Source organism: Aulonocara stuartgranti, assembly GCF_965226115.1.
Source record: "Aulonocara stuartgranti genome assembly, chromosome: 7".
NCBI lineage: Eukaryota > Metazoa > Chordata > Actinopteri > Cichliformes > Cichlidae > Aulonocara > Aulonocara stuartgranti.
The window spans coordinates 19,576,743-19,600,083 of record NC_138945.1 but is presented as its reverse complement, the minus strand read 5'-3'; the positions used below and the strand labels follow the sequence as shown (position 1 = coordinate 19,600,083).

Here is a 23,341-nt window from a genome sequence, read left to right as displayed (position 1 = left end):
CATTTCCACTGTGTTTACATATCTAAATACGTTGGGTTGCTGCCTTGTGATTGGGTGACTGGATATTTGAGTTAGACATACATAACGAGGTTGCCAGTAAATATGAGTATCCACTAACAACAGTATATTTCTGACAGAATACAAAGAAAAGCAGACGAGTAACTGTTCTCACTTCTAATCACTGAAAGATAAGCTAGCTGGATGCTGACAGATGTCTCATAAGTAGCACACAGATGAGATTTTGTTTTCCCAAAATATGTATTAATGTGTAATTGTGTACATCCATAATGCCTTAAAAATAATTTCCAGACTTTATAAGAACCCTAAAGGGCAGAGACTGTACTGTAAGACATACCACCTTTATTAAATGCACAGTATCACAAGGAACATTTCCATTAATTGTGGATAAGCTACTCACATGATGCACAAAGCATTGGATTGATTCATAGAACTGTCTGATTAAAGCAGGATTAAATCTGCTAGGAGAATACACACACACACACACACTCAGATGCATACACGCTTAGATGCATACACACACACACAGGCACACATCCTCTAGCAATCTGATGTATGTGCAAATACACACACACACACACACACACACACACACACACACACACACACACACACACACACAAATACATATACACTCTCTTAAGTTCACACAGTAAGTAAAATTTTGTTATCTGCACAGGAATGAAAACTGTCATCTTTTTTTTCTTCTTTTACTGTATATTTACAAAAAAATCATTAACACCCCCCTCGATATAGATTACATTCAAAAAATGTCCCCACCCTTCTAGATTACATTCAAAATAATATACTATTCATGATGCAAAGTCACAGTTATTCATCTGAAAGAGGATCAAAATAGGCTACAGTCAGTCAGAGGGAGAGTGGTGGGGTTAGCCAGGAGGTAACTCTGACCTCCTCGCCACTGGCCACACATCTGCTGGGACACCTGTCGGGCCAGGAGAGTTCCTGATGTTTAGAGTCTGTGGTCGCTCCTGCGAGACAGGCAGCGTCTCAGACAGCCTCTGTGTGAGCTCCCCATCACAGTGGAGAGGAAACAGGAGATCATCTTCCTTCTTTTTTTTTCTTCTTCTTCAGAGAAAAACTTTTTTTTTCAATTTCTTTTTTCAATTAAAGTCCTCTGTAGATCAAAAATTGCCAAAAAAAACCACAAAACAAAACAAAAAGGAGAAGATTGTATTTTCACCGGTATTATGAACAAGCACAAAGAAATTATACAATGTAGCACAAATCAAATTGTATTTACATATAGTATGTATTGCCAGTGGCCCATAACACGTTGTCTTCAATAGCTGTCACACAGTTTTGACATGATACCTGCTTAAAACGGATTATACTATTAAACATAGCCTACTATTCATATAGACAAATATCAGAACTGTACAGAATGGAGAGCTGCTTATGTACAGCGGACAGGTGACTTATTATTGAAGAACGCTGTGAGAAAAAACATAGGGACAAACACACACACACACAAACTGGGGTTTTTCTGTGCAATCATGGATTTTCTTTTCTTTCTCTTACAGCTGACAGCTGAGACCGAGAAGGAGGGAGCTCAGTGCTAAGGTTGTGCATTGGAGTGTTGAAGTAATGCTACAAATTGCACTTAACAAAAAGAACTTATTGTCTCACTGCCTTTACGCCTCCGCATGAAAGATTCCTGCTGATTTTTTGTTGATTTTTTTTGTTTTTTATGCAAAGATTAGGATGAAACTTGCACTGGACGCTCGCACCATGGTTGCTCTTTTAGCCTCTTTTTTAATATCAGGACAACAAAACAATTGAATATAATACAAGAGTGCATTCTGAAACCATTTGCTGCCTGTACAAATCACCACCGTCCTGGATGAAGAGCAGTCAGCCAGTCACCACATGGCTGGCTGGGGCTGTGAGGAGAGATGAAAGCACCCCTGGGACATTTTAAGGGCAATCAGACTCTTAATTAATGCTTTTACTGCAGTCTCATAGCTGACTACATGGAATTGAAAATGACGATCTTCAAAGTGCACTCTTAATCCATACAAAGCCCGGTACATAACCTAAATTAAAAAAAAGCACCCCTGACATCTGAAAACCTCCCATGATGGAAACCAAACCACGTCACGTACCAGAGATTTCAGAAATGGCATTGCTGGTTGACAAAAAAACAACCTGCGCCGCCGGGTCCCCATCCTCTGTGCTTTAGGTAAATGAATGAACGAAAAGGAAGATTTGGAAAACAGAGCTGCACCCTTTAAAATGTCTCACTGAACACTGATGGCCTTCTTTCAAGAGGAAAAGGTATTTACAGAAAAGACGTGAAGTCGGGAAGCGCCTCAGAGGACCAGGATTGAAATCTGTGAGCCATGGATTTCAGTCAGCTTGCAAATTCTCTACATATTAAAATAGTCTGTGGCGTACGACACATTTAGCTTCAGCTGTGAACTAACAGGTTATTTTGTGTTATAGCAGAATAGGTGAGACACTGCTGAGAGAAGAAAATTAGCTATCTACAAGCATGTATCCATAAACTGTCCATCACAAAGAGACACATTGCACGTCCCTTTGTTCATTTCCAGCTTATGGAATACAAGAGGGAAGTGATTCGATGCGGTGAGTGCAGACAGGGCGAGCTGTCTATTGGTCTCTTTTTATGCCTTTTACATACACTACGCCACATGTTTTGGAGCACTAATGGTACGGGATCCTCTCTGCATTTTGGTTTCCACTTTGTGAAGCATGCCTCAACAACATCTGCAAATTTAAAAGAAAAGCAAAAAAAAAAAAAGCCCCAAAAAACAAAACAAAGAAAAAAAACAACAACTCAAAAATCACTCAAAAACCGTAAGGCTTTTTTCTCCGTGTGATGAGGACAGGAGCATTTACAGTTACATTTACAGCCGGGGTTTCTGTACACAGATGCGCTCGCGCAGCCTCTGCTTCCTCCTCCCCTTCCTCCTCCCCTTCCCCCCAGTTCCCGTCGTGTGCAAACACACAAACACTTGTCCACATTATGAAGCACACATGCACACGCAGTACATCACACGGACGCAGTGGCGCGTCAGCCCAGTATGTCCAGGTATACGGGCGAGGCTTTGGCCAGGCTCTGGAGCGTGCTGTGGATCTCCTTGATGTTCAGCCTCATGTAGGGCTCCCTCTGCCAGCAGCCCAGCATCAGGTCGTAGACCTCCTTAGGACAGGTGCGGGGCCGCTGCAGCACTCGGCCCTGAGTGATGCACTCGATCACCTGGAGGAAAACATTGGTTGGTTTGTCAAAAAGAAGCTGATTTATCTACTGTCACATAATAATGTGGTTTGATACAAAAAAATCTCTGCGGCTGGGAAGCGTGCGGGAACCAAATTGCACATCCAGTATATTAAAGGACGGCCTCGACGTTTGGATAGCACAGACTGTATACAGAGGTTTAAGCCCTAAGCTCACCTTTTCCAGGAACATTTTCAAAAAGATTTAGGTTTAAAAAAAGAATGCTGTTCATGAGCAAATAGTCTTTGTAATTCCAAAGACTTACATTTTAGGAGAGCTCCCACAATATGTGCCGGAAAAGGAAGATGATTTTACATTTTCTCATTCAGTGTAGTGTATGTCATCTCAAGGGCGGGCCATTCATCAAGATTTTTCTTTGGTTTTATTTCTTAACACATGATATTAATTTCCCCCATCTGAAAGGAAACTATCCTGTTTACCGGAATAGTGCACAGTATCTTAAGCATCTTTGTTCTGCGCTTCCATGAAGTTCTGAGGATTTTAAAACCAAAATGTTCAACAGTAAAGGGTTGCCAACCTTCAGTAAGATTTCATTAGTCATTTCCTATTATGCAGCTAGCTGTGCCGTGTCATATTCTGATACAAATGTTAGCTGTTATGGGGTTCTGACTTCAAAAAGGGTTCATGTCAACTGAGACATGGGACACCAGAGTGCTGCACTGAAGTCTGGAGTCTGTCATCATTTCTTCCAGTTTGGAGCCAGAGTTTCTCGTAATTTTTTAAAAGGTGTTGTGAGCAGTGTGTTCTTCAGAAATTGGACAATTGGAGGGCAGAAGATAAAGTGTCACTCCTAACAAACTATCTACAGCAGATAAAAAGTATTTCAAAGTTGTGTCCTTAAAAAATAGGAAAAGAAAATCTAGTGAAGACCTGGAAAGAGTTTGATTGTCAACATCTTCATTTTTCAGCATGCTATTGATCCCCAAAACACTACCAATGCAGTAAAAGCATACTTGGATAGAAAAGCACACATCAGTCATGGACTGGCCTCCACAGTGCCGGACCTCAACGTTATTCAAGCAGTGTGGGGTCAGCTTGACAGAGAACAGAACAAAAGGTAGCCAACATCCAAAGAAGAGCTCTGAATTTTGAATTTGGTTGTCACACGACATGCTTTGATACAACTCCTCTAGAGACAGGACTGTTTTCAGTCATACTGTTTTACAGTGTTTTTATATAATCAGTGTTATTCATCATGACCTGTAAACTGTGTTAAAGCAAGGTTATATCAGTTAAGGGTTATCAAAGTGTGCCACTGTGGCCCTCGTGTTTTTAGCAATGTGAAGCCCGACTGAATAAAGTAAAAGAAACTGTGCTGTATATTTCTATCAAACACAGTTCAAATCCTGCTAAATTACAGCTGTGCACAGTTGTTATTTGCTGATGTATCCACTTTAAAATAAATATAATGTGAGGAAATGTAACAGACGCCTCACTGATGATTCAAAATAAACCACCATCGCTTAAATGGACTTATATCAATCTGTCTCTTTGTCCCAGTATTTTGAGTTTTGTTCTGGACTCCATATTTATTTCTTTTAAAGCATAAGATAAATTATGTTCTAGTTCCCGAGGATGTTATTTTCTAGTTCCTCTGAGTTCTTAAAATCTAGTTTTAGGATGTTAATTACCCTTTGGTTTCCAGTCTGTGTCCTTTGTCTCTGTGTTCGTTTACCTTCGCTCTACCCAGTCAGGTCCTCATGTCTTTTTGGTCTCTCTGTCTTCATGGCTGTCTGTGTTCCCTGTCTTGTCTAGTTAATACATTTGTCGTCCTGGTCCCTGTGTTTTTTCCCTTTCTGTTCTCGTGTCCATCTCTCTGTGTTTTTTGTCCTTTTGTCTCGCCAGTCTGTCATGCCTCCTTGTCTGTTTATCCCAGTGTCAAGTCTCAGTGCATGTGTTACTTCCTGTTTTATTTTGAGTCCACTATCTTGTGTGCCTGACGTTAAGTTTTGCTTCCTTTGTCTTGTTTGCTTTGATTATGTTAAACTGTATTCCCATCTACTCCCTCTCCTCTACTTCCTTTAACCACCCTCCTGTGTATATATTGTCTACCCTCTCCCTCTGTTCTTCATCGTGTCCTCTCTCGTGATGTTTACAGCCTCTGTCTGTGTGTTCCCGGTCAGCTTAGTTTTTGTGTATATGGCTTCTGTTTTTCTTGCCTTTTTACCAGCAATAAAGCTGTGATATTGAGTTTTATATCTGTCTGCTGAGTCCTGCATTCTGGTTCCACACCCTGCCTGCCAGCAGCAAAACCAAGCGAACTCCAGACAGACCATTGAGTCCACCAGAGGGATGATGGGAATTAAGGTGCACGACTACAGCCTACATTCATTAAATTACTAGACCATAATGTCAGTCTGGGCTTCTAAGACGTGTGGGTCAGGAATTTAATGCTTCGCTTGTGGTGCTAAAGAAGCTTTCAGTCAGCTTACTGTTTAATAAATAAATGACTAGTTTTGGAATGATTTTGTTTATTGGTCTTCACCACTATACAGGCTCCGCACTGGCACTCTGCCATCAAAAGTTATGAGAAGCATGCTATGAATGAATTCTTACACAGCTCAGATTACTTTCATTAATGGAATACTTCTTTTAGTCCACCAAGTAATTCTTAAGTCTTGAAATAATTGATTAGGTAGGCATTGTGCTAGAATAGGAATAAAAATATGCTGACACTAACATTTATTCACAGTCTCTGACTTTTTCTGCCACAGTGCATACATGGAGACCAATGAATGTGAAGTGTAGGGTTAGGTTGAAACGCTGTCTGACCTCATTGTTAGAGAGCTGGTACCATGGCTGCTTGCCGTAGGTGAAGATCTCCCACAGCACCACGCCGAGGCTCCACACGTCACTCTCTGTGGTGAACCGCCGGTACATGATGCTCTCCGGGGGCATCCAGCGGATGGGCAGCATCGTATGACCGCCCACCTGCACAAAAAACGACACAACAGCATTCATGAGAAACCAACACTGCAAGATCTGCTAAAGAGTTCAAAGCTGCTGAACATGCTGACTTTATTGTTGTTTACTGTTGTTATAATAATGGGGGACTGTCAATAGATGTCAGTGATCGCGAAAAAAACACATCGTTGTAGACTTTGTAGTCTTGCTATGGTACAATAGTTTGTTGTAATCCATTTATAATACATGATCATGTTTACTAGAAACACCAAGCTGCAACCAATCATTCTGCAAGAACAGCCCTGCAATAAATCCTAAATTCAGGAAGGTTAAAATGTTCACAATATATATGAAATCATAAAAAGTGCTTAAAAAACACTGATGTCTGATAGCTTAAAAAGCCAACACAGGTCTTAAACCCCTTTAAAGCCTGAACCATGAAACCAGAACATGTTTAATGTTTATTGAACCTTCTAACAACTTTATTAAAAAATTAATTTAAATACTAATTTACATGTATGTGTTTAATTTTTAATCATCACACTGATGATATACAAGTCTCAAAAGCTCCCCAAAACTCATGCATCACATATGATGCGCTAGGCATCACGGGTTAAGGTTAATGTGTATGATTTTTTTTCTTGTCCGCTATTTATGATGATGAAAACGATTCTTTGTGTCAAATTAACAAAGATTATCCGGCAAATCCTCACTGCAATATTAACTTACACAAACCTTAAATAACCCCAAATAAATATTTGAACCCTAAATTAAGTAGCACCACTTTTGAGACATGTCGTTCATTCACCCATTTTCTGGTGCACATCCAGGTCTAGCTTGCTCAAGTGAAGCATATAAACAAAATGATCAGGATTTGCTGGTAGGTCTGCTGTTAAGATCATTTTCATGATCAAACAGCAAACTTGTCAGAAGCTGGAAGCCTCAAACATTTGGTCTCTGTGCATGAATAACAAATAATCAATAATTGAATGAAGTGCAAATCAGAGTCATTAACATGGAAGAAAATCTAGATGGCAAAACAAAAGATTATTTAAGAGTTCTTTAGTTGAGTGCTTTTGTAGCTCCAAGCCTTCTAACTGGTGAAGTTCATATACTGGTACGCTCACCGGGATTATATCAGCGTGTCTGAAACTGCGGGTTGCCAAACTGGTCGGGCATGAAACAATGCACAGGAAGTATGGAGTTCCAGATGAAAGCTGTACTGGGATTGCTGTGAAATAAACTAGCAAGAGTTTATTAGCTCTATTCTGTTGATCATGTTTTTGTTGTTGTTGTTTCGAAGGTGGGTGTGCATGAAAACAAACTGAGAACCACCATATTCATAATTTAGTGTTGCGTATAATAAGCTTACTGATTAGCACTAAACACAATAAGTAATAATAATGGTAGTAGTACTGGAAATGATACTAAATTCATATTAAAATTGATACATATATATATATATATATATATATATATATATATATATATATATATATATATATATATATATATATATATATATATATACAAATCATGTGACTAATCCTTCTACCTAAAAAGAAGGACGAGGGAAGAAGGAAGGCAGTTCTAAAGGTAAAAGGAAGTACTACAAATATGTATTGCTGGATTAAGTGTCTGGTTACATGTGACAATTTGATGATTTGTTTCTGTTAGCTTATTTGGCTAATTTATGTGGCATTGGGAGATTAATTTGGTGAACCATGCAGACATCCTTTTCCATTGTTTTTAATCTGTTTTAATGCAGTCTGTCAACCACCAATCCAACTGTGGGGCACAAATATAAAATTCTAGTAAACTATCAAAGGTTTCACTCATGTCTGTGTCTTCACTCATGTGAAAATAATTAGTGTGATTGAAGGTAACACTTGCTCTAAGTGCATGTGTAACGGGACTGACTTCTGACTTCCAAAGTAAGCAAGTGAAACAGGATCCTGGTGCCGTTCGCGTTGCTAATGTGTTTGATAACGGGATTTGGTGGGAACCCCTCTTAAAGGGGATCTTATTAGATGCAGGAAAATGCATCTTGGAATTGATTTACAGTAAGAGTCTTCACATTTCTGACTTCACTTTGGGCAGCAGAGGGCACTGTGGGATTCACGCTGGCATGTGAGACACAATGAAGGAATAAAATACATGTATCAACTCGGTGTTATTATTAACATGATAGTTTTGTTTCTTTGACCTCCATTGTTTTTTATACATTTAAACTGCAATAAAAAAAGATACAATGATCGTCATTCTTGCAGCTGCACAGTTTTTTAAGAGCAAACCTGGAATTAAATTTGATCAGTTCCACATTTTTTGTGTATAATGAGGCGAAGTGAAGTAAGGGAAGAAAGGGGAAAATATCTAAAATCCTTACTCTGTAGTAGTCTGAGCTGTAAACATCTCTGGACATGCCAAAGTCTCCTATCTTGACCAGCAGGTTTTCTCCTACCAGGCAGTTCCTTGTTGCCAAGTCTCTGTGGACAAAGTGCTGGGAGGCCAGGTAGACCATGCCAGCAGCAATCTGTTGGGCAATGTGCAGCATCTGGGACTGAGTGAGCTCCACCAGGATGCTGTGTTGACCGTCTGCCATGAGCACTGCATCGGGACCATGGGACCTGCACCCAGTAACCGTTGCATAGTTTAGAAAATAATGCAGCAGCATGAACTATTCTGTCACTACTGTAATACATGAATGTGATATTAGCAATCAACTAACTAATTAACAAAACATTAACCTGAAATTATTTAACATTTTTCTCACCAAGTAAAAGAATACAAAAAAATTTACAATACAAAATTTGTTCTAGCCTCCCAGTCTTGATCATAATGTGATGTTTCTATTAGCTGTATTTTTCTTTGGGTTCTAGACTGTAGACTGCAAATAGCACAAGTAGTGCATTACCTTGGTCTGTGAAAATATACTGTAATAGAGAGTCTCAGTATTTTCTTGCATTTTGGGAAAAAATATTCAAGAAAGTGATTATTTTATTGATCACTGATATAGTGATTAGTCTCACACTCGTACTCAGTAAATTCAGTACAATCCCACAGCGTGTGTTATAACATTGACCGGACTAGACAATGAAGACGTAAAATTGACATTACTGCTTTTTTTGTTACATTTGATTTAAAAAAACATATTTATCAAAGTTAGAAGCTACAAAATAAACATACAGGTAAGAGAGAATTATTTGAAACTGTTACAATAGGTCTAGGATGCCATCAGCAGCCTAGACCTATTGTAACAGTTTCAAATAATTCTCTCTTACCTGTATGTTTATTTCGTTTTCATGTTACTTTATTCCTTTTGATTTCTAGTCCCCAGTAACTTTATTATTTCCATAAAGCATATACAGCCGCTTGTTAATGTAAATACTTAATCAGCCAGTCGTAGACGATATAACCAAAGTACACAGAAGAGCATCTCAATAAGTGTAATTCTGAAGTAGATGGACTACAGCAGCAGAAGACCACATTGGGTGCCACTCCTGTCAGATAAGAACAGGAAACTAATGCTTCATGTGGGCTCACCCAAAATTAAAGCGTTGCCTGGTCTGATGAATCCAATTCCAAATGGTAGGGTCTGAATTTGGTGTAAACAACATGTAAAGCTTTGATTCATCCTGCTTTTATACCAGCAGTTCAAGCCACTGATGGCGATGGAGTGGTGTGGTGAATGTTTTCTAGACACACATGGACTCTTCGGTATCAATTTATTTATAATTTAAATGCCACAGCCTACCTCCATCCCTTCATGACCACAGTGTACCCATCTTCTGTTGGCTGCATTTAGCAGGTTAATGTGCCATATCATAAAGCTCAAATCATCTCAAACTGACGTCTTGAACAGAACAAAGAGTTCATGTAAGCCTACTCAAATGGCCTTCACAGTCACCAGATCTGATTCCATCATGCATCATGGATCTGCAGCAACTTTGTGATGCTATCATGTCAATATGGACAGAAATCCCTGAAAATGTTTCCAGCACCTTGATGAACCTGTGCCATGAAGGATTGAGGCAGTTCTGACGGTAAATGACCTGTTCTTACACAGCACGTTCTACTCTAACTCAGCACTCAAAGCAGTTGTTGCTACAAGCTTCATTCACCCAATCACACACATTCAAACAAGCACCTTGTCTAAAATTTTCACACACAAATGCAAAGAGAAAAACTCAGGGACCATTATCTTGCCCAAGGAAACTTTCACATACAGATTGGAGTAGCTGGGGATTGAACCTGTGACTTTTACATTGGTATATAACCAGCTCTACCTCCTCCACAGCCAAGGCTGAGAAGCAACAGTGAGAAACAACAGAAAGGGGATCTAACCCAGTCCTAGCAATGTGCACTTTATTGATTTGCTTTTATTCCTTTTGTATTATACAATATTTGTTTTTTGTTTTTAGCACGTGTTATTTTTAATTATTTCTTTTCACTACATTTGTGTTACGTTGTTATCAGCCTGTCAGTCCTTACGCAAACCATTTGACATTCACTGATCTGCATGAGAGGTACCACAAGTAACTGATTAGTAACAGATACCAATAGAGGATCTAAAGAAGCTTACCTGAGGAACTTGTTGAGGTCCCCGTGTTTCATATATTCAAACACCATGATTAGTGGGTCACTCTCTACGCACACTCCGTAAAAGGTGACGATGTGCTCGTGCTGCAGGTTGGTGAGGAGCTCAGCCTCTCTGTAGAAGTCTGCTCTGCCACTCTCGCTGGCCTCTTTCAGTGTCTGAAACAAGACAGGGACAAAGACGAGAGGCAAACGGTGAGAAGCATTATCTGCAGGAACGTACATCTAATCACTAGGATTTACTGACTGACTGTCAAGTTCATTGATCGTTTGATCTGTACCTTGACTGCCACGTGGATCTTCTCCTGGTCTGGTGTCAGGTTGTAGCATTCAGCGAGAAAGACCTTCCCAAAGGCTCCTTCTCCCAGCTCCCGCTTCAGCACAATGTTGTGTCGCTTGATGTGCTGGACAACTTTAATGCAGAAGAAGTCAAATTACCCTCAAGGTTATGTGCACATTGGGAATTTAAGTGGACATTTTTGGTGCATACAGAACATTTGTCTTCACTAATCTCACAACAAACAAGCACGCGTCTTCAGACTGCATCATTTATGTGATGACAATTCAAAAACTGAAAGATATTTAAATTAACATGACAGAAAACATATATTTAGCAAATTGCATAAGTTAAAAAAGGACTTAAATACTTATCTAAACTATCTGTTTTTACAATTCAATACTTTGTGTAGATTCATAAAGTATAAAATATAAAACTGCTGAGTTAAGCCCTTTGTCAGAGCTTGTGTTCCTGCACATCTCCTGTGGTCCAACTATCCAGCCGGTCTAAGGAACTGGAGTCACTATCACAGTGCAGTAGGATGCCAAAAATAAATATGGCGCCTAGCAGCGATCCCTGCATGGATTTATCAGAAAAGGCCCAGGTTACCCGGCATTTGTCGAACGAGGCAGTAACTCACACGTGTTGGATTTCAGCATGCTGCCGGAGTTACGGAAGTACTGGGGGTTCTCGATGACAGGAATCTTTGTCATTCCAATGATCACTGCGTCTGGACCCATCTCTGAGGATGACGGGGTGTTGTTGCCATTGGAGACGTGATGGAGAGGGCTGGCAGAATCATCGTCATTACTGATAACTGAGGAGGAGCCTAGAGAGCCACAGAGGATGTGGAGAAGGAGGAGAAGAGAAAGACAGCGCAAAGAAGAAGACGAAGAAGAGTAAAGCTGTTAGCTATAAAGGGAGGGGAGTAAAAGCAGAGTTGCAGGGTGAAAAAAGATTGACAGAGGGATCACAGGTTAGATGAAGTATGTCAGATTACACATTATAGGCAGGTTTACTGAACAATGTAAAAGGATGAGCTCAGGCCAAAGCAGAGCTCACTAATTCCTGTGGTAATTTCCATATTCACACAGTAGGAACAGCACAGGGCCAACGCTACTGCTTACTTTTAAACCCCTGAGATGTCATTTACCAAAGATACATAATAACTAGATTCATATTTTATGATATAGGTGTAAGGAGATATTAGGACATTCTAATGTTTCATTAACATTAAGTGAGAACAAATGCTTATAATGCTTAATAACACACTGAATGGCTTCAGTGTATGTGTTATACACTGTTATTGAAGGTTCATGAGCTGTTTATGCATCAGTTATGAATATTAACAAGATGTTGAAATTGCTGAAAAAAGTCATACTAAATAGTTAGAATTTTTTTTAAGTGTTTTAGATTATGCACCATGCTGCTTAGCACAAAGACTGGAAACTGTGGCTGCATGGCACCAGATTTTACTGGATAGTTAGCTGCCAGCTGTAACATCATTTTAGTGGTGATAAGTACAAAAAATAATAAACAAACGAGGAAAAGGAAATTCAACAAATGTAAAAGCAAAAAACAAAACAAAGTGTACTAGAACAAACACACGAAATCTGACAAATTATTCAAATCTGAAATCTGGTATAGCAACTCTGCTTGATTATGATGAGAGAAAACTGACTACATGAAAGAATATTATCATGCCATAACAGGTGATCAGAGCTAATGGTAGTAAGAAAATGATATAAATAAATACATACATGAAAAAAGAGCTTGCAGTCAGTATATGGAGGGAGACTGGGAGGGTTAGGATGATTACAGTTAAGACATGCAAGATTTTAGTTGCATGTCTTAACTGGCATTAGGTGACAGAATTGAATTAAAATGTTTTTCTTGCCTGCATAATCGTTTATTTGGTTATATCATTTGGTCCACAAGTAGTCGGATGATGACACTTTAAAAAATAATTTTGCCTCTGTACAGCACCAGAGTGGAAATCAAATAATTGCTATGTGATTAAAGTGCAGACTTTCAGCTTTAATTCAATGGGTTGTTTTTTTTTTTAAGCATCACTTTAACTGTTTAGCTAAAGTCTATTTCAGGAATTACAGAATTACTGATAGTCCTCCCAGTTTCAGCGGCTCAAAAGCAATTGGACAATTGAGTTATAAGCAGTTTCATAGGCATTTGATGTCTGTTCCCTTATTATTATTTTGTGATAAATGAAGGAGATAAAACATCTGGAGTGGATGCATTTAGTAGCTGTTTACTAAAACTCTGAATATGAAGTCCCAAGAGATGTCTATTCAAGCGAACGAGGCTATCATTAGCCATCTCAACAATCTGGTGCATTCTTAAAAGGAAGGAATTGACTGGCCAGCAATACCAAAAAGCCCTGAAAGACCACGGAAGATGACTAAAGTGGATTGTTTCAAAGTTATTTCCTTTGTTAAAAAACTCCTTCACAATGACTAACAAGTCAAAAAACACTCTTGGGGTGGTTTGGAAAAAATTTACCCTCAAGAGAAGGCTTCATGAATGGAAATACAGTGGTTTTACAACAAGGTGCAAACCACTGGTTACATTCAAGAACAGGAAGGGCAAATTAAACTTTGCTAGAAAACATCTAAAATAAAAACTTCTGGGAAAAAAGTTTTGGATACATGGAACCAAGATTAACTTGTACCAGAACTATGAGTCAAAGCATACTGCTTTTTCTATCAAACATAGTACAGATAACGCTATAACATGGGCAAGTATGGCCACCAGTATAACTGACTCACTGGTGTTTAGTCATGATGAGACTGCTGATAGAGGCAGCAGGATGAATTGTGATGTTTACAGGGCTGTACTCTCTGCTCAGATTCAGACAAATGCTGCAAAACTGATAAAGTGCAAAGTGCAAATGGATAATGACCTAAAGGATAGTGCAAAAGAAACCTAAGAGTTTCTCAAGGCAAAGAAATCAGATATCCTATAATGGCTGAGTGAGTCATCTGATCTCAACCCAATAGAGCACGCTTTCTAGTTACTGAAGACAAATCTGAACGCAGAGAGACCCTCAAACAAGCAGCAACTGAAAGTGGCTGCATTAAAGGCCCGGCGGAGCATCTCAAGGGAGGAAACACAGGATTTGGTTACATCCATGGGTTCTAGACTTCAGGCAGTCTGACTACAAAGCTGTAAAAACAATCCTTATAGTTAAAATGATCTTAGTTTGTTCAGTTCATTTTGAGCTTCTGAAAACTGGAGACTCTATACTTTAATGCTTTATTAGAAGGCGTTGGATTACAGGTGAGGTGTTACACTTCAATCACATAATGTTTGATTTAGTCCAATGTGGTGGTTTACATACAAACCCCCCTCAAAAACCTACCATTGTCCAAATAGTTGTAGACCTAACTGCATTTCAGAGGGAAGCACGTGATGTTAAAACTTGTGTTCTAGTATCTATTATATGTTTTAAAGGGACCTTTAAGGTATATTTCTATACACATATATTCGGATAAAAGATGTATTGTGCCACTGACATATTGAAAAGCTGTTTCTGTGTTTTAGCAAATGTCAGGGTGACCAATATGGGGTTTCTTGTATTTCAGGGATAGTTCAACTCCAAGCAGCCTGGAGTGGACTGTCTGCGACCTGGAGCTGAGGATAACGTTTGTGTGATATTTATTTGCAGTGATGGCCAGGGTTTCCAGGATAAACTGCCGGTTGTAGCTTCACTTCTAGCAAACACACGTGATATTGTTTATCTCAGGGTAAGGAAGCACAAATGTATATCTTGAATTATCAGCTTAGTTGTTTTTTTAGAAAATGTTTGCACCTTTAATGCCAAACTTGGAGTTTCTTCCGTATTTCAGTATGATCATCATCAGAACACAACCGATCAGGGCAACGCCAGCAATTCCCACAACTACATACACCTAGGAAGGAAAAAACTAAGATGGAGTCATGAGGCGATAACAGGAGCTGCTTTTTTTAAAAAAAGAATTGAAATAAACAAGAAAATATTGTGTATTTTAAGGGTTTACAAGAAGAGGTAGGTACCACTGCTTTAGATGGAGCGGGCTGATTAGGGTCACTTACAGCAACACTGTCATCCGGTGGAGTGTCTGTAGGATCTGGAAAGAAAACATGGGTCTGAACATTTTAAACCAATAACATCTAGTGAGTGAAAGCACGCCAAAATGCTGACTGTTAGGTTCATGCAAATTTGAGAGTTGAAACACACACCGTCTGGGCAGAAGGCGAAGGCACAGGCAACGGCAGGAAAGGGACAGGGACATTATCAGAGTTCATTTTAAATTTGCACTCAATCATCATCATGCTAACAAGTACAACATTTGTCCGGATAAGCCAAATCGATACTTACAATACTCGAGGTCTTCTGTAGAAAAGAAAAGAAATGAAAAAAAAAAAAGCATGTCAGCAGCCATAATAAACAGAAACGAGCTGACTTCAATAAACGGACTCGTGTGAAAAGACAGAATACTGACCCGTATGGTTGATGTTAGGCGGGTGGAGAAACTGGGCAGAGATGTTCTTCTCATCCCTGCCATACTTATTCTCTGCGACCAGCTTGTACTCTCCGTTGTGAATGTGGGTGGGGTTGACCAGCTGCAGGCAGCCGTGTTGCTGGTTCTCTGTGGTCACGTGGATCATGGTGCGGATGTAGTCCTGTTCCTGGAGAGGCTTGTTATTGTGGTACCACCTTAGCTCCGGCTTGGGGTTCCCCGTTACTGTGAAGGGGATGCACCAGTGGTGGTCCCGCTCTGGAGACAGGAGTGTCAGGATGGTGGGGGCAACTGACACAGAGGCAACAGTAGAGGAAGAGTAATCACAAGATGATAGGAAATAAACACAAGGAGGGAAGCCAATAGGTAAAACAACATCTGAGGGATTTTGAGTAAGTGACAAAAAGTATGGGAAGGGAAGGGGGACTGATCACACAACATCTGAGCACTGATGAAATGAAAACACGGAGAAAGAGGAGGAGGGTGGAACTAAACAAGCAGAGGTGTATGGCAAGGCATGAGGAGCTTCACAGGAGGAAGAGTTATGGACAGGAAATATGGAGAGTCAATAAGGTTTGCCAAGAGACACTAATGATAACAAAATGAGGAGCCTTCTGCTTCCAGTGGAAAAACAACATCTCGAAGAAGGCATTTAAAAGTTCATCACATTAAATTACACAAATTAAACTTAGCAACGCAAATATAATTTCTAGAGATGTGCGCCATGGTTAAAGTCCTTACAAAGAATATTGAGCTGAAGGCTGGCCTCGGTCTGACCGACCATGTTCTCGGCACTGCATACAATTGCCCTGCCGTTATCATCAGGAGACAGGCCTGACAGGGTGAGGATGCTCTCTGTATCCATAGGTTCAATCTGTAAACACATTATTAATTTTTTCATTATGTTTCCTGTATACAGAAAATTGTCTTGATCTTATGAAACCGACTACTATTAGTTGACTGTACAATACAGGCTCAAATGGCTATGACACACAGATACCAGAGTAGTTAGCAAAGTAGCCAGGGAGTTTTAAAGAGTTACTTAAAAGTTCAAGTACCTAAAAGGAATGAAGACACTTATACGGGATAAAGATAAACATTTGAAATTCTATAAACAAATGCTGAAAAATATTATGGACCAGTACTTAGCAAACTAAAATCAATGTGAGATGATAATTGAACTAGTAGCTAGAAGTGGCTAACAGCTAGCTAAAAGAAGCCCAGAGAACATATGAACGGCAAAGTAAGTAAAAGCAGTTGATACACATTTTAAACAGCACAAGGTAGAAAAGCAGCGTAAATTAGCTAAAAGTGGCTAATAAATTAAAATAAAAAAGACAACTTTTCTAATTGTTATTAGAAAAAGCTGATGTAAGAATAGCAAAACAATTAGCTAAAAGCATCAGCTAAAATATTTACAAGTACTCAATACGGACCAGAAACAAGCCAGTTCAACAGTATTAATGTCCAATTTTATATATTTAAAATTATTCATTCAAAGCTTGAAATCTCATGTTGACAACTACACAACTCGGAATTTATCTAAAGATGCCCTTTAAAGGTCTACAAACACAGTCACAAACTTTTAAGCGCTTAAAAGTAAATTTCAGCGTTTGAAACCCCTGAATGCTTGTAAATCACCCAGAATATATATATATATATATATATATATATATATATATATATATATATATATATATATATATTTTTTTTTTTTTTTTTTTTTTTCCCCCCCCCCCCAACATTAGTGATGTGTTTCGCATTGTTTTCAGTAAGCTGTTTCAAATTAGAAACTAGTCTCAGACCAGTCTAGTCCATGTCCTCATAGTTGTTTAAAAATACTAGTTGTTAAAATCGTCCCGTTTGTTGGAAATACTGTTCACGTGGATAAAGATAAATTAAATATATACATTTAAAAACAGCAGGTCACTTAAAAATTTCAATGCCCATGTTTGTAATAATCAAGGAATACGATGTGTTTTGAAACACTGAAGCACTAAAGAACATAAGCTAATTAAGTTTGGCAACAGAGGCTTTTTAGTGAGTTAGAAAGTGGCATTTAATCAACTTCTTCTTATCTATATATTTGATTTTCCCATGAAAACAACTAAATTAAATGTGATTATTTTATTTTATTATATTAATAATAATAATAATAATAGTAATAATAATAACAATTTACATATTATTTTATAAAAACTTTTTAAAAGTATAAAATATCACCAAAGTAAAGCTCTTCGAGACTCCGTAAAGGTGGAGCCGTGCCAAAGGTTTAAAAATGAAAACAGAAAGGTAGATCACCTTACCTCATAGTGGGTCCAGAGCTCATCAAGGTTCCACACAATCTCGGGAGCAGGGGAGCCTGAGGCACTGCAAATAGCTTTGACATTACTCCCCTCCATCTGAGTCACATTTCTGGGGGTGACCTCTACGGTGGGAACCACTGTGAGAAAACATGCAAACCATAAAAGTAAAAGGAAACTTGATCAGATTGTTTCCCTTTAAACTTTCTTTCTGTCTTTCTTTCAGTCCCTTACTGTGCATCCACTCATTCAAACATTCGATATCAATCAGTCTACTCAGATTTGCTTATTGTGGGATGGTTTCACTTTACCACAGTCTGGCGGCCGGAAGGTAGCAAAGTCCTGCGCCACTCCTCTGTCATCTGTGCATGTCAGCTCGGGACTGTCTGTTTCTTCCTGGAGTCTTAGCTTGATCCACAAGTTCTCACAAACACAATCCAGAGGATTCCCAGACAGAAGTAGCCTAGAAAGAAAATAGAGTGCATGTGACACTACATAGAAAAGACATAGATACACTGATAGTCTTGTGCGTATGCGTCACTTACGGATATGTAATGTTAAAGTTCTGAAATGTTCTCCATGACAGTGTTGACAAGTTATTGTCTCTGAGATTTCTGAGAGGAGAGAAAAAAATAACAACCAAACAGAAAATATTCAACTAAGCATTCTTACATGTTTAATAATGAAATAACTGGAGAGGCTCTGTAAAATTCGTCTTACACATATTGAAGTCTTGTATTGTTAAAAAACGCGTCCGGTGATATAGATGTCAGTCTTGTCTTTGTGACCGTTCTGTTGGAAGTTAAATTGTAGTTACATGAACTTTAACTCCACTTTTAACCATAAAAAACACAACACTGAACGTTCTACTTACAGGTTTCTTAGGTTTATGTAGTGCCTCAGACTGCTGTCACTCAAGTCAAACAGTCTGTTTTGATTAGCAATGTATCTGTGGAAAAACAAGATGAAAGGGAAAGCTTGGTATGGTGCAGGTTTTTAGTCAAACTATTCACACAAAAAATGTCAAATATTGAGTCAAAAGTGTGATTTAAACTGGAATTGAGATACAGGTCCTAATTAACTCTCCAAAAACTCAAGTGTTGAATGGGAAATGTGTGTATTTTATAAAACTAATAACTTTTTTTTGAATAAAACTCATTTTGTTGTTTTTTGCGAGTCAGCAAGGTAAAATTGTACTGCTCCCAAGTTAAGCTAGCTGTTTTACTCAAGGAGTCTTGTCTGTGCATTTGTGAGTATAACATTAATACAACAGCGTGTACTGACGGTGTGACATGTTTACCTTGTTTACTAAAAACAATGGGTTTTTTTGGGTTTTTTAAACAACTTTGTGGACTAATAACTGTAATAAACTGTTTTTGTTTTAAAATAGCACCTCTAGGGAAAAAAAGCTTAACGTGGGGGCTGGGTATGTCACCAATAATAATAATAATTAGAATAATAATAATAATAATAATAAGTTGTAGGGAAATTAGCTCGATAAGAATGAATGAATTGGGGTTATTAACTCTAACCAGGTAAAACACTGTGCAGGGACAGTCTAGCAGCTTAATCTGGGTCCTGAGCCACGATCAGACTGGGTGTGTCAGTATTTGGCTGGAGGTTGATAAGCAGGAGACCTTACAGCTGCTGATATATAAAGAAACTCAAAGTTGCAGACAGAACGATGGTGCCTTTATATGTGAAGTTTTGGAATCAAATTCAAAGTTGCAACTGAGCAATCGCAGATGTGTCTACGTACACATTGAAAAGTTATTTTTATTTATGCTGAAGCATGTAATTGTATTTTGGAGTAAGCAGGTTTCTGTTTGGAAAGGAGGCATGTCTGTGAAATAATTAGTGCCGAGAAAGAGAAACACTATTATGTTTCTTTGCTCTACAGCGAGATTTAACTAAGTTTTGTGATTTGAAGAAAGTTTTTTTAAAGGTTTGTCTTTTTTCCTTTGTCTAGTCCTTTGCTAATGTAAAGCGTCATCACATGCCCACGCTGTTAAATTAATTATCATGCCAAAAGATGGCTTTTTTCCAGCGTTTGGGAGGTTTAGTTATCTGGACAGTGCCTATGCTGAGAGGTTTCAGTTTAGGTGAGAAGGTGCTTTCAGACATTGATATCCTTAGGAGTGTGATTTTTTTCCATATCTAAATTTTTAGTAATTTTATTTTACTTTTTTTAGCTAAGGTCCATGTTGGGAACAGTAGGTCCTCATGGTGAAACCTTGAACTTGGCACAGATGAAGCTTTACCCATCTCACTGTTCCTGAATCTGCTTCTGGTAAGAGGCACTACTACGGTCCACCTCTTGTCTCTCTATGGTCATAAAATGCCTACTTTCATGTCTTCTGAGTTTTGTGCTCTGCTTCAACAGTGTAATTTGGGGAGACTGAAAAAGTGGTGGTATTTTTGTTTTATAGATTTTCTTCAAGATGCTGCTTTTACATTCCTACACAGTACTAACACGAAATTTTAAATATTTAACAAATGAGACTTTTGGAGAACACAGTGAAAACTTGAAATAGTTTTTCTGAATTTGTAGCAAGTAACTACATATTTTATAGAGTTTTTAAGAATGAAAAACATTTATGAATTATTTTGAGGTGGAATGATTGTCCTGTTTTAACTAGTATTTCGTTAAAGCTTCAAATGATCTGAAAAAAACAAACAAGCAACAACAACAACAACTTGTGAGTGTTGCTACCTACTGATGGGTTTGAGACTGACTGCTGGTTGCTTCATGTGTTAGTAGGAAACATTTTGTTTACATGAGGATTGGAGGATGCCCTAAAACTACAAAATGTATCTAAAGAGCCAGTGGTGCTTTCGAAGTGACGCCTTAAAGTATCACTAACAGGAATTTTTAAATTCATGGTTGATTTTCAGAAGGTGCCCGGCCTGATGTCCTTCACTGATGTTGTACACACTGCCTTAAAGAAATCTGGAACAACTGCATTCTTTACAAAGTGAAGAACATTAAAAAAACATATAGGCACCTGAAAGACTTTTCTTTTTATCTGCAAAGTAAAAACGCGAATAAACACGTTGACCCCAAGTAAACTACCTTCACGGTAAACTGATGTGACGCCTATTCAGCCTGCCTGCCTCCGAAAACTCACTCAGTCTCCCCTTTGCTCCGCTGGGTGCCATGCAGTGGTGTACTTGTGCGGGGTTGTAACAGGTAAGCTTCAACACAGACCTACACACTGACGCAGATGAGGCTCTACACAACTGTGGGTAGCCTATTGGCAGCTGTACACAACTGATGCGATCTCATGTGTAATGTGCCAACAGCATGAAGTATTCAGGCTGCTTCACACCGCCGCCCAAAAACCGAGTGAGCACCTCGGAGGCTCCGTTAGGCCTGAAAATTTACTCCATCACTACCACTGGAGCTGTTTTGTAAAGGAAAACACCGACTAATGCAAATAAGCCTGACGCACAACCTCGCCACCATAACGCGCTCGCGCACGCGAGCAACTGCCTCTGTCTCACACACACACATGCGCGCGCGCGTAAAAGCACACGCAAGCACACATATACGAGGCTACATGATCTGACATTGGTTATAAGAATAAAATTAATTCTGTGTCGGGAAAAGCGCTAAACATGGATCTCTACTGATGTTTAATCCACAAGGAGATTCCAAACCTCCATTAATAACGCCGTTGATCTTATTCTCACCCTTATTGTTATTATAATTATTGTTGTTATTATTAATATTCTTATTAAAATACCAGCCCCAACTATTTGATATTCCAGCGACCTACAGATTCCAGGGGAGCTCTTTACGCATTGCTTCCTAATGAGTTAATAAGCTGTCGGTGCGATCGTTTTCATACACTTACATCTCAGTGATGTTTTCCATGTCATCTAACGTGAGGACAGGGAAATCCTCGATCCCTGGTACAGAATCAATACAAACAATTCTTGAGATGCTGCAAGTGCAGGATGCGGGGCAAGCATCGCTAAATCTCCACAGCCCCATCAAAACCAAAAACAATCCGACACGAGCCATGCCATATTCCCCCGCGCTGGAGTCCATCGCAGGTCCAATGGTATCCCACGAATCCCCCAAACAGAATCAGCTCAAATTGAATTATTAAGATTTCCACCCTCGCCACCTTTTTTCGGCCAAGTTAATCCTTTCGACTCCGCAGGGGGAGAAAAAAAAGACTACGCTGTCGGCGAGGAATGCGCAGAGCTCACGGTTTAATATCAAGATGCCATGGACTGGCCTTCTCGTCTCCGCAGAGCTGGTATCACACTACTGCATATCGATGCCGTGAAGCAAGGTGTCAAGTGGTCCGTCCTGGTGCTGCTGCCGCTGCTGCCTCACTCCCCTATCGGGGGCCACGGGACTGCTCGCCACTGCCTTGTAAAACAAATATGAGGTGTTCCAGATGTTTAGAGATCAATAGGCAGGGCCCCCACGAGCGGTTTGTCGTGTGTGTGTGTGTGTGTATGTATGTGTGTGTGTGTATGTGTGTGTGGTGATGTGGGGGGGGGGACTGCACAGTGGAGTAAGGATGCGTGGTGATGCTGCGTGTGTAGGGAGGAAGGCTACCTGCATCCGTCTATCGATTATCACCGAGGACGAGCGCATCTCACCCTGCCATCACTGGGACGGGGCTTATAGGAGTGGGGGGCTGGGAAACGTGATTGCGATTGTGCCCTGAAAATGTTATTTTTGTCATTTTTAAAAAAAAATAGGATCGTGAGAAATTCGTATTTAAATGGTGCAACAAACACCTAAAACGTCAGCTTCTGCACATTTCGAGTCAAGTGCCCAGGTGTGGGGCAAATCACGCCGTCTGCGATGGCCACAACAACAATATGGATGTAAACTCTTGTGTTGTGGTTACTCTGAAGCCATACATTGGATGAAAGCTTTTTTTTTTTTTCACACCAACACTGTTGTAGGCTACGGTTGGCCATTAGGCCTGGTGTGACGTAAGGTTGACGCACAAGACGGGGTGCATCTATGAAAAATAATTACCTATACTATGTCCGCAAGCTTCAAATAGGTCTCACTCCAATCACTGATCAGAGCACGATATAGGCGTCAAGAACTCCATCTATTTATTTCTTGCCCAGTAAACTTTGTTTGGCAATAAATAAACTAAATAACAATAATAGTAGTAATAATAATAATAATAATAATAATAATAATAATAATAATAATAATAATAATAATAATAATAAACCAACTTTCAGCAGACTGTTGCATGTTTTAGTAGGAGTTTAAGACATTTTTGTGGGTGGGTGTTGAAGTATTTGTCAATAAACATTTCGGGGCTGAACTGCAAATATGTTGCTCTGACGTTGATGCACGAATGCGTGATCATTTTTCTTTATAAATTAATTGTAACATATTGCTTTCCCCCCGTATACGTCCCAAAATGTGCCAGTTCCATGCCAGATGTGGTCTCTG

The 23,341-nt window shown here is 39.3% G+C and overlaps 1 protein-coding gene across 1 annotated transcript; it reads right to left on the bottom strand.

Moving 5' to 3' along the window:
• Positions 1-1,089: 1,089 nt before the first annotated feature.
• Positions 1,090-22,360, bottom strand: ntrk2b (neurotrophic tyrosine kinase, receptor, type 2b). Its single transcript, XM_082542377.1, has 17 exons — positions 21,756-22,360; positions 18,773-18,847; positions 18,619-18,690; positions 18,444-18,512; positions 18,210-18,361; positions 17,902-18,038; positions 16,337-16,469; positions 15,578-15,886; positions 15,454-15,468; positions 15,129-15,202; positions 14,905-15,004; positions 11,719-11,907; positions 11,083-11,213; positions 10,788-10,960; positions 8,592-8,832; positions 6,074-6,232; positions 1,090-3,262 (listed from the first exon to the last, which is right to left on the bottom strand). The coding sequence occupies exons 1-17, from the start codon at positions 21,950-21,952 to the stop codon at positions 3,077-3,079; spliced, it is 2,412 nt and encodes an 803-aa protein (XP_082398503.1). The 5' UTR covers positions 21,953-22,360; the 3' UTR covers positions 1,090-3,076.
• Between the last annotated feature and the right edge of the window lie 981 nt (positions 22,361-23,341).